Here is a 12058-nt window from a genome sequence, read left to right as displayed (position 1 = left end):
AAATGCATTGCAGAAAGTAAGTTTTTATTCAGTTTTATGAGGTTTTCCTGAGATCTTAAAGGGCATGTAAGGAGTTTTGAAGTGATCTTGAAAAAGTCTCCCTTTTAGATACATACCTGAATCCATGCTTGAAAATGAGGTGATCAGCGCCAATATTACAGGTTACAGGTTATTTTAAATTGCTACTTCTTGGCCTTCCAATATTGTAATGATGAATATTCCAACCCACAGTCAGCAGTTATTCTGCAGTGGTCTGTTCAAACTTGAGAGTCTATCAATAAAATGAAGAGTGAGGTTACGTTAGCTCTGCTTGGTAGATGACTGGCAGGACAAAGCTAACCAGGATCTACGAACGTTAGACATTACGGACAAGTCTTAGAGCACTGGCTGCTAACTAGGCTAAATATAGACAGCTGCTAAACTACATACAAACTGACAGTATTTACTTGTTGTCATGTCAGCCTACAGAAATGTCCGAAGACCGGACAATGTGCTGCCAATAGCGCTACATATAGCTGGCTACTATAATGTTAGTAAATACCTTACCTCGGCACGTTGTAGCTGCGAAAAAGTTGTCTCAAAGAAAATTTGTTTCAACCTGATCTCCATTTAATTCCAAAACAAACACACACCTCGCCAAAAGTATTTTACGACAGTGCGCGTGAGACTCTGGGCCAGACGGTGGTGAGGGAGTCCAGTTAAAACAGATCCTCCTCATGGCATCTTTAGGTTTTAAAATGTTTAAATGGTGTTCATGGGGTACATGCAACTCTGACACAAGGTATCCTGAGATGCTGGGCAATGGGGTGTATATTTGACCTTTATCTGAGCTACATATTCTTTGGATGAAAATGTGCGCTAGACTACAACAACTCAATGTGAATAAAATTAAAAAGGACATCTACGTTAGTTGTGGTAGTGAATATTAACAAAAAAAAACTACTTTTGCAGAAGAAAAATTTAGCTTTGGTAATACAAAGCTTTAAATTTATATTTAAAAAATAAGCTAGTAGCATTTGGCATAGCTATCAATGGACATCTGCAAAATCTCTCCTTACAGCAGGGTTAGGCAACCTTGGGCACGGGTGCCAGAGCTGGCACGTGAGGCTATTTATGTTGGCAGGCAAAGAATAATTACAATGAGACAGAGGACTAGATAAATGAATAAATTATATAATAAAACTATTCTGTTGTATTCTATTTAGCACTTAACATGAATTCAAATCATTGACGTTACAAGTGTTCAAATGTGTCTTGCAAGTGCGTCAACGCAAATCTCTTGCGAGGTCAGTCTGCTAGCTTGTAATTTCATGTAGTTAGTGGCAAAACAGTGTTAGCAAAGTATGTGAAACAAAGCAACATATTCAAAACTTTCTGTACAGTTAAAGTTTAAAACCAGGCAACGGGAGGAAGTTTTAGCATTTTTCACTGCATAGGAAAGCATGGAAAACCATTCAAGGAGGCTTTATCGTCAACTGTCAATGTTTTTATGTAAGAAGTAAGTCTTGGCACTTTGGGCACGAGTGTATCGTAAAGTGGCACGAGTCATGAAAATGGTTGCCTACCCCTGCCTTTCAGTGACAAATTGCCATATAGGCTATTCAATGAGTGTTGATTAATTGACCGAGGGGAGGGGGCGTGGCTTAGCCATTGGTAGACGGTTGTGTCACCTCAAGTGAAAGCATAAGAATAAAGTAAGAGTGAAACTGCTGAATTCTCAGTTAAGTTTAGTACATTGGATTACTTAAAGTACATTTGAATGGCTGATTATATGGAGTTCAAAAGCTTGACTAATGAAAAAGTATGAAAGTATAAAACTAAACTATAGAGGTTATAGCCAATAGGTTGCAGTATCATGGAAGCCCACTTCTGCCTGTTAAAAAAAAAAAAAGATTAAAGATATCCTAAGTCGACAGTCTATGGGTAAGTTGTAATATTGAGATAGTATCTCATAACAATGACTTGATATCTCATTTCTCGTTCTTGTTCTGGGGTACTGTTGTTTTTTTAAGCTACCCTAAATAAAGTTTACAATGAACAATGATTCGGCCTCGACCTCAAAGATAATAAGATACTCAACTACACGCAGGCACAAAATAAACGGACCACGATGTTTTTTTCCCTCCTCAGAAGCTGTTATAGCAAGAGGAGTTCATTTTGAGCCTCTGCCTCATTGCAGAGCTATTGCAAAGCCAAACAGCGTCCCAGCGGTCTGACCGTGTCACTCAAAGCGGAGCAGAGCTATGAGCATTTTTGCGGGCTACTGTCATGTCATCTGAGACATTTAATTGGAGCTGGCCGCCACGGGGGGACAGCGGACGACATTCCTCCTCTGCCTGCACCCTGTTGTGTTGCTCTTCGCCGCGTGGCTGCTGTCTGTGGATAACATGTCCAAACCCACGCAGAGCTGAACCAACAGACACCCTGTGACTGACAGCAGTGCGTTGGACGTTTTGACTTTGATGGAAAACTTCTGAAAACATAAATTATAGAGCTGGAGTGCCGCGAAAAGACGTGGAGGTCAGATTTTGGAAAGAGCGCGCCGAGTTAAGCGTGGAGCAACAACTTAAACACTACCTGGTTTTATGCAAAGAGACTTCAAAAGTGGTCCGACTGGGAACAACCACCATCCCGTGCTGAGGACTTAAAGTGTCCTTAGCAACCTGAATTTCACCTTTATTTTCCTGGATTTCCTGGGTCTAGGTTTGTGCTCCTCCAGGTAAAATAACCTGCTGGCCCTGACTTATCCTTTTACATCCTCATATAAAAGTCTCCAGCATATTGTGGAGTAATATACGTTTCAACATGTACACGTCTGTACTCTTGAACGACTTAAATGTTTTTTCTGTGGGAAATGCAAGCTTTAGTTATTGTTGCTTTTGAATTTGACCTTTCAAATCTTTTCAAGCAACTCACAGAGACGTAAATAAAACATGCTGATTTGCTGGTGCAGAAGGTCGTTTAGGCATGTTGTGTGAGGCAGAGGGTTTAACAGGGTTAAAGCAGGCAAATGTCCTGATATAAAAAGCCTGTACATTCACTAGTGAGGGGGGGCATGCAAAATCCAGACCTCAGAGTCAGTCTGTCAGAGCTCCCTAATTATTTAATCCCAACACCACTCTAAATGCATGATGAAACTGGCTGCTGTGTGTGTTATTATGGCTTCATGCTCCTCCGTGTGTGCTTTAATAGCCTGCTTTATTTAGGCTCCTTTCAAGTGAACATTGCACCTGCCAAGTTTTTTTCTGTTCAACATCATACAGTGTACTTCAGAGTAATAAAAGCATAAATGGGCTATAATTTGGAAAAATATATGGATGTATATTTTACAGAAGCTAAGGTGGACTCTTCAAATTGAGTATTGTCAGGCGACATTTTCGAACTCAAAGAGAGCCTGAGCCTGTAAAAGACAAAATCAACCCATGATTTTAAGAGTTAAAATGTAAAATCTTAAAATTCAGCGATAGATTATTTTTTTGTGTCGTTTTACTTCTACGTCATTATTCATCTTCAATGGTACCTCTTTGATTGTGTTAACAGCTCTGTTTGGTACCTGTGGCCTAGTGAAGGGATAAATGATCACCTCAACCAGACGAGTGTCTCCTGATAAATCTGAAGTTAGAATCGCCTTCAGCCTCGACAACACATCAGGTAAACGCACAAACACACATCACACTGTGGCCATTCACGCAGAAATACCCACATCCACTTGTGTTCCTCTGCTATCTCAGACAGATCCTGTGACTTATTTTGAGTTCAGCTGCGTGTATTACTCAATTGATCATTTAGCACCCGAGCTTTTGGCTCTACTCTCACTGCATTTCCAGTATGTGTGGAACCCATGCACGACATTCTTCCCACCAAAACAGACCAGGCACAATTTGCCCTGAGCAGCACCCCTCTCTCACACCCTATCACTTTAACTGAGTTCATTCTTCTGTGCTGTAGCTGAGACAGGTGCGCTCTCTATTTCTGTAAGAGAGAATGTTAGAAAACAACACATGTGCCTACAAAAAGTTTGTTTTGCAACTTTTAATTACAAATGTAATTTATTTATTTATTTTTGTAATCTCAAGTCTAAAAGCGCTCAACTCCTTCAGTCACCAATTTGCACAAATGCACCTCTACCTACGGTTTGAGATGTTGTCAGTTGGGATGTTTTACTGCAGTGGGGCCCAGCACTGGGACAGCAGCTGCAGCTATGCAATGGCAGAGTCAGGTTTCCCCTCTAATACTAACAGTGTCCAGCTGCCTGATTCACTGTTCAGCTTTTAGAACACTGGCCTATATTTATAAGCAGTTAACACTTCCAGTCCTGCTCCACCCATCTCTGATCCCCCTTGTCTTTCTCTTAGGAAGTGAGATGAAGGGCTGCAGTGGGAGTCACACACTCGAATCGCACTCAGATTCAAGCCATGACATTCTGGACATTTTGCTTATCGTTTGCACACAGCAGAGTACGTTTTCACTGATTTACTCTTCATAATAAATCAAATCACAGCTTTTATTTCACCATTACCAACTCAAACCATGCTCAGGTTGGTTTTGTCTATCTGGCTCTCCGTAGCTGCTACATTGTTTGATAAGTCCTGAGGATCAGCGACTGTATCAGGTCTGCTTTACTTGGCAACATTATAATCTGAGTTGCTTTAAATGTACTTGAAGCCCCAGAGCTGCTCACACACACTCACCCCCAAAATCAGATATTCCCCTGACGATTATGTTATCGTGTCTTTGAACTCGTGTTTCTCAGCAGGGGGACTGAGACCTGTGCTCCGTCCAGGGGATCATCCTCTAGGCCCTTCATGACTTCATGCCGGGCATAGTTATAACCCCATGCTGTGTCAATCCCGAGCATGAGAACTGTATTTATTTCACATCATAATTGGCCTCATGGCTGCAGGCTAATACTGCTGCTTTTAGCCGGTTGCATCATCCCAAGATTCTCCACATGTGTTCCACAACTCCAGGGGGACATTACTGGCGAGGCAGAGGCCGGTGCAGACAACCTGTCTGGTTTTGTCTGTCTGAATCCCTGTCTGTTCATACACCTGGTGCGTCTGTGTTTGTCTGTCTGCTCACATAGTTTTCCCTCTGTCAGTCTTTCAGTCTGACAGCTCATTACTTCTGGACAGTAAGAGGACATGGCTCATTCATAAGTTTAGCACTGTGTTGCCATGTTGTGGTGTGATACCAGAGGCCCATATAGTGTTTCATTTTGAGCCTTTTTATGAGGCGAAGAAAGATATCAAAGCAACTGTCTGTAGGACAAGTCATTTGGCTGACGATGAAGGACATGCGGCGAACAATATTCATGAAAAAATGCTTATGCCAAGAACATACCATTCACGATTCACATTGTCCTTCAACAGTTGAAGTTAAAAGGACGAAATATTGTTTGTTGTCATCCTTTTTCTTTTTTTTCGAGGACAAACATCATAACTGCCCCTTTTTTTGTTGTCATAGACTCAACTCTTGACAAGGCCTTGAATATTTTAGAGAAACAGCAAAAACACATCCTTCCAAAATAAAAGGCACATGAAAACTGAGTGAAAAAAAATTCTCACCCACAATTTTTTAAGTTTCTGTAAGTTAATCGTGACCCAGACATTACTGTTCCACTTTGTGATTTTGCCAAAATGCATTTAAAAGCCTGCTGTTCCATGTTTGCAAGGAGCAAACAAACTAGACACAAGATTCCCTCTCTTAAATGAAATGATGAGGGTTCAGTTTATGAAGCTGCAATCTGCAACCTTACCACTAGATGTCACAAAATCTTTCTTTTTTTTTTTTTTTTTTTTTTAAAGGGGCTCAACAGAAATGCAACATTTAAATGTTCTGGGCTAAATTCTTCAAGAATTGACACCCAAAAATATGCAACACTAAAGTGCAAAAAAGGCTAACAGCAGCTTGTTTTAACACAGCCTAAAGTAAATTTAAACAGAAACTCTACCCTCCTATTGAGTAAATATCCAATTATAATTGAGGATTTTGTAGTGGGTGATCAATCAGATTTCAAAAAGGGGGGAAAGGCCACCCCTTGTTTTTCCACTTGATCCACACCTGATATTTTTTACATAAAATATATATTTGACAAAAATAACTTGATAAAAAAAAAGATGAAATTTCTTAGGACTCCTCAGGCTGTATACACTTGACCCTTTAATGTGCCACTCACATGTCTCAACAAATATTTGCAGTTATTCTGTTCAAGTACTATTAGACCTTTGATCCTAGCATGACATGTTGGCTAGTGCATAAATCAGTCTACCTGGAGAGACAAAGCATACAGGACTTTTTCTTTTAATTTAACATCATTCTGTTGTGATTCTCCTTATGCAGCTAAGGACCTGAATATGACACTATCTATGGGAAAAATACAATCTGAAGCAACACCAAGGCATCAAAATAGGATGATTGTTTTAACATCCACCAATAAACCGTATATTGTGTTTTACACCACAGGCTGTTTGAATTCATTGTGCTGGGGATTGTGTCCTGTTTAAGCCCAATATTTACTAATGACACATGGTGAGATAATGCTCAGATGTGACTGAATCATGCATTCTGTCTTAACAGATGTAAAAGATGTGGAGGATGTCCCTCAGACTTTCCCAGATCTTGAACAGCGATTACAGGTATGCAATGCATGCAGTGGAGTCACTTTACATAGAACACACACGTTGTATTGTCGTCAGAGCAGCACAAGTGAGGACAAGCAGAGTGAAGAGGGAAAATGAATACACACATCATGTCTGTTTTTGTTTTTCACAAGGTGGAGAAGTCAGACTGTGAATACCAGTTTACCTGATTATTTGATAAAAAATATTTTCCCTTTTTCCCTTTAACAAGGTCCCAAGACAGTCTTTGATGCTTGTGAACCACTGATCTGTAAAGCTGATTTGTTTGAAATCATAAAATGATCCAAAGTGACATAAATTATTTACCGGGATGAATCTGACATTAAGGACTGATTATACATGTGAATGGTGGTTAATTTTCCCTCCAAGGCCTTGTCCCTTGTATGAAGCTGAGGCTATGCATCAGACTGGGCAGTGGTGTAGTTTATCAACCTTGTAAATCAATGTTTTCACTGTGTGAGCTCACTCTGCTATTAGTGTTGTCATTGAATTATCCTTCAACGAGTGCCAAGGCCAGGGTCATGTAAAGTGCATGTTGGTTTAGAGTGTCAAATGAGAACAGTAGTAGCATACCCACGAATGATAGCATCCAAACACTGAGATACAGGCCAACAGAAGCAAAGGTTTCTGTTTAGTTTACTTTGGTCTGTCATGATTTAGCTTCATAATTCACACCGAAAGACTGTAATTCATCTGGTATGAGAGAATATATGTTGCTGTAATTTTGCTAAGCCATACACTGTGATAAAAAAAAGCATTCAATTAAAGTTTATATGGAGATGGGTCAAATTAGGTCTCACACTTTGACACAGTATTTACATGTTTCTTTAACAGTCTTCCATTACCTTAAAAAATCAGTTGGCATGGATTAAAATTCATGACATTGTTGCTTCTTGCGCTATAAAAAGGTTAAAGGGTTACTAAAGTCATTAACATATGTATACCCCAATCTATTCAGCATAAAGCATGCCAATGAAAAAACAACTATACAGACAGTTTGAAGCTTACAGGTTTGAAAGTGTGGTCTGAAACAGTCTTTCACATTCTGTTTGTCTGTGTCCTCTTACAGCCCGTGCCTCCATGTATGTCTCTGAGAGAAAGTGTACATGTGTACAAGGAGCACTGCAGGATGGCCAGAGAGTTTCACCAGGTCAAACATGACATCGCTGTGCTTGAAGACCGCAAGTGAGTCTCTCAAATGGGCTTTTTAAATGTGACCTTGTTATGTAATGTGTTACTTGGTTTTGGTTTTGCGCTCTTTTCACCTCAAATGGATCTGTTCTGAACAGACAAAAAAGAAACAAGTCTATTTCTATTTGAAGGACTTTTGCAGAAAACATCCACCAGATGGCACGTGCTGATAGTTAAACCTTCAGCATAGTGCACATGAAGAAATTTCAACACCAACTGCATTTTGGATTTAAAATCATATTAAAAAAATTACAACAATTTTTGAAAAAGAAACAAAGTCAAGAATGCATGATTACTTTCCCGTCTTGGTTTATACTCATTCAAACAAAAGTAGCATCTTTGCTGCAGCCACATGATGAGTGTTTTTTTTCTGAGACAAGTTGTATGTCTTCATGTCCATACAAACTCCTGATACACAAGCATGAGTGCACACACACACACAAACACACACACACACATACACACATGCCATACCCACTGTCCCTTGTGCCCCCAGCAGCTGCGGGTGGTCTTAGCAGAAGGATTGTCAAGGCCCCTTGCTGTTACCCCCACCAGCCTCACTAACACACCTACACAAACACACACACATACAAAGATTCACAATCACAAATATGCACACACAACTTTTACACACAGTTAATTTGCAGTTCCTAAATAGAGTCGTGGGCACACTGCTGGGATGTGTATAGCCTTGAGTTTAGATAAGAGCATGATGAGTCAGGTGGGCAGAAACTCGTTTCTCTTTTTTCATGCTGTGGCACTATCGACATGGTCTCCGAAGTAGACTCACAAAATTGGAATACTTCTATCAAGTGGTGTCTTTTTCCCTGGACTGGAAATATAATGTAAATTTTCTCTAAAATTGATATTTTTGTTGATTTCAACTTAAAACAAATTCATTTTTGCTTCACTTTTTTCTTTCAACAGCTGTTCAATCAGTCTTAAGCTGTACACCATAATGACAATGCTGCTGAATTGACTACAGGAGCAGCACTTACACACTGCAAGTGATGTTTCCAAGAGCCACTCACTTTTCTACGGTTTTACAGTCTCATTTCGCCCATGCTTTTGTCCAAAGCTACGTACAACACAAGCAAGAATTGAGACAGAAGGAAAAACCTAGTTAGTGCGACAACCGTGCTACAAGTTATTTGGCTGCAGGTGCTGCCATTGAGTGCAGGTTTGTTTGTTTTTTTAATAATGTAGAATAATCCAGCCAACTAACCACAATCAATTGCTGCAACAATATACTTCATCCCTCAACAACATTCAGTAATTAGTGCTGAAAATTCACTAAAAGCTGGGTCTTAGACCTACTGACTCATTCTACCCCTGAGGACAAAGAGGAGAAGGGTCAGCTTGAGTGTTTTAGTGTTCCCTGAACAGGTGAGTTTTCAGATATCTCTTTAAAGTAGAAGGGGACCGTATAGAGTTGGGTAATCCATTCCACTACTTGGGCACAGCATAGGAGAAGAGTCTGGCTAGAGATTTAGAGCCGCACTGGGCTGGGAGCACCAGGCGTCTTTCACAAGCAGAGAGTAGTGGGTGAGAAGGAGTGTAGACCTGGAAGAGGGAACCAAGGTAGGCAGGAGCCGTTCTTGTCAGGGTTTTCTAAGCCAGAAGAAGAGCTTTGAATTTGATTTGAGCTGCTACTGGAAGCCAGTGACGAGAGATTAACAGCAGGGTGACATGCGTTGTTTTGAGCTGGTTAAAGACAAGACGTGCTGCTGCTGGATCATCTGCAGAGGTTTAAATGTAAATGCTGGAGGCTGTTAGAAGAGAGCTGCTGTAGTCAATGTGTAATATCACAAGGGACTGTACCAGAGCTGTGTGGCCTGTTGTGTTAGGTAGGGTCTTATCCTTCTGATGTTATTGAAGGCATATCGAGCAATCAAGGCCACATGAACCTTAAAGGTCAGCTGGTCATCAACCATGACACCGAGATTTCTGTCAGAGCTTGTGGGCACATGTTCATTGATATCAAGCAGGACACTGATCTGTGGTCGTTTCTACTTATAGTTTTTTACTGCTTCCCAAATTTTGACCTAACCTAACCTAACCTAACCTAACCTAACCTAACCTAACCTAACCTAACCTAACCTAACCTAACCTAACCTAACCTAATCATTTCTTTACAAGTAAGGTTTTGTTTTTCAAAAAGAAAAGTTATTTCCAACCGAGAGCTTTAAGTCACTGAAACAACATAGAGTAGTTTTAATGTGGCATTCCCCCAAGGCTCAATTTTAGGACCTCTATCGTTTCCCAAAACCTACTACCCTTGCCTCTGTTTTAAGAAAGTGAAACTTCTTGTTTTGTAGTTAACCTTTTGAGACACAGCTTTATCTTCCAGTTTTTCTGGCAGTGCCTGCTCAAACCTTTTTAAACTCAATATTGGTGGTTTAAAATCAGGCATGGCTGTCACGAGCAGTGGCGTTTCTTTGGTCTGCTGAGCTAATGCGAGCTGCTCTTGGCTCAGTAGTGTTTGCAGTGCTGGGCTCTCTGGATGTGAATTTGGTAGAAGTATGTTGTTCGTTTGTGGGCTTCATGAGATTAGAATTGCTCGCCTTCTGTTTCCCACAACCGAAAGTTCATCGCTGAAGGATCATCATCATCATCAGCCTTTGCATGTGTTAAATGCCCCTCACAGTCTTTATCCCAGGATGCCACTGGGCCGATGTAGATGTGCCCTCGCCACCAAGTCAGATAATCAGTCTCGTGCAGTTGTTGGAAATTTTACATGAAAAATTAATGATTCCCTTTAAATGGTAGTATAAGATTTTAAAAAGTTACTATGAAGGAGTTTAGTAACATGATAGTTACTTGACGCTCACAGCACTCATTGCTGTTTTTATCCAATGTCTGTTTTCTTTGTTATGCATTACTCCTTTAATCATAGTTACCGATACAGAGGCAGATTTTAAAAAGCTTACAAGGACTGAACAGCGCTTTATTCAGCTCTTCTTGCTTTTCAATGTGCTATTTAAGTAAAGCAACTTGACTTGACCTTTACATCTGGAAAACTTCAGTGTGCATCACTGTGTGCTTCAAAGAGACCTTATTTATTTCTCTGAGAGAGGTTCGCTTTGTTATGCAGCTCAGCCCTTTATATAAGTTTGCATTTTTCCAAATTTACAGAGGTTCCCTGGTTTCCTCCAACATTCTTGGACAGCTGGAGAATGATTATGCTAATACATATGGTTGTTGTTATTATTTATTAAACTCAGAACCTGTTATTAGTGTTTCCAGCCACCAGCAAAGACTGTCACTTGCTAAAGCATTTCTCTCACTTGTCTCTCCAGGCGAAAGTTGCTGGCTGAGCTGGTTGAGGATGAGAAAGTTGCCGCTGAGATTGCCCGTCTGGAGGATGAGTTTCGACGTCTAACGGAGGAGAACCGCTCCTTGGTGACTGTCCACAACGAGCGCACTCAGCAGCTGGAGACGCTCTGCTTGACCAGCCGAACCACACGGGACTCCTCGTGACCTCTGACCTCCGCAGAACCTGAGACTTCTGAAATACCCAGCTGGACATTCAGGCCAGGAAACCAAACCAGAAATAAAGACTCATTCTACAAAACAACAGTCAGTGAATCAGCTAATTACATGGAGAGGCGCTGTGTTTATTCATGTATGAGTCATTTGTTATAACCACAGACTTGCTGTCATCATCAGTATGAAGCTGTTAAAGTGATTTTACCAAGCTAGAACACAAGGCCTTCTTTCTGGGTGCTGTTTTCTTATTATAGGGTCATACAGAACCTTTGCGGTTGCTTGGACAATACCTCATAGTGTATTTAAAAATGTCAGCTGCTGTGAATGTGAGTAGATATTCTGATAACTGTCTCAGGTCCTGTGGAGACTCAGATCTTTTACCTGAGGTCTTTTGGGGGAGCCAAAGGTGGTATGTTGTGGTCCAAGTGTTGTATTTTTAAGGAGCGTCATCCCTCCTTTTCCCTCCTATTGTCTGTCAAGTTCCTGTTATAGTAAAAGGGAAATGAGTCTTTTAGGCAGTATCAGGGATCGGGGAATTGAAGCCATTTATGAGGAACAGTAAAAGAAGAAGGATGACTGCCTGTTTCACAACAAGTCTCTCCTGCGGCATGACACTGTAGGAGCTGTACATTTTTTGATGTCTCATCCACCTGCAGAAGAGGAAACAAACAGCAAAATGAATTTTTGCTTGTTGTCTTCATCTATTAATAAAACACCTTTTATTTTAACATCAGCCT

The 12058-nt window shown here is 40.6% G+C and overlaps 1 protein-coding gene across 3 annotated transcripts; it reads left to right on the top strand.

The window, feature by feature from the left end:
- Positions 1 to 1634: 1634 nt before the first annotated feature.
- On the top strand, positions 1635 to 12031 carry map3k7cl (map3k7 C-terminal like). Of its 3 annotated transcripts, none has more exons than XM_074672701.1 (5): positions 1635 to 1694; positions 3541 to 3651; positions 6580 to 6638; positions 7711 to 7826; positions 11132 to 12031. In XM_074672701.1, the coding sequence occupies exons 2-5, from the start codon at positions 3576 to 3578 to the stop codon at positions 11310 to 11312; spliced, it is 432 nt and encodes a 143-aa protein (XP_074528802.1). In that variant the 5' UTR covers positions 1635 to 1694; positions 3541 to 3575; the 3' UTR covers positions 11313 to 12031. The 3 variants fall into 3 exon arrangements, with proteins under 3 accessions (XP_074528802.1, XP_074528801.1, XP_074528800.1); XM_074672700.1 differs by lacking the exon at positions 1635 to 1694 and adding an exon at positions 1701 to 1923; XM_074672699.1 differs by lacking the exon at positions 1635 to 1694 and adding an exon at positions 2073 to 2719.
- The last annotated feature ends 27 nt before the right edge of the window (positions 12032 to 12058 follow it).

Source organism: Halichoeres trimaculatus, unplaced genomic scaffold (assembly GCF_033239565.1).
Source record: "Halichoeres trimaculatus isolate MK-OKI-2021-1 unplaced genomic scaffold, fHalTri1.1 fHalTri1_scaffold_6, whole genome shotgun sequence".
In the NCBI taxonomy this organism is placed as follows: Eukaryota; Metazoa; Chordata; class Actinopteri; order Labriformes; family Labridae; genus Halichoeres; species Halichoeres trimaculatus.
Note: the sequence above shows the minus strand (reverse complement) of the source record. Positions and strands in the feature narration are given on the sequence as shown.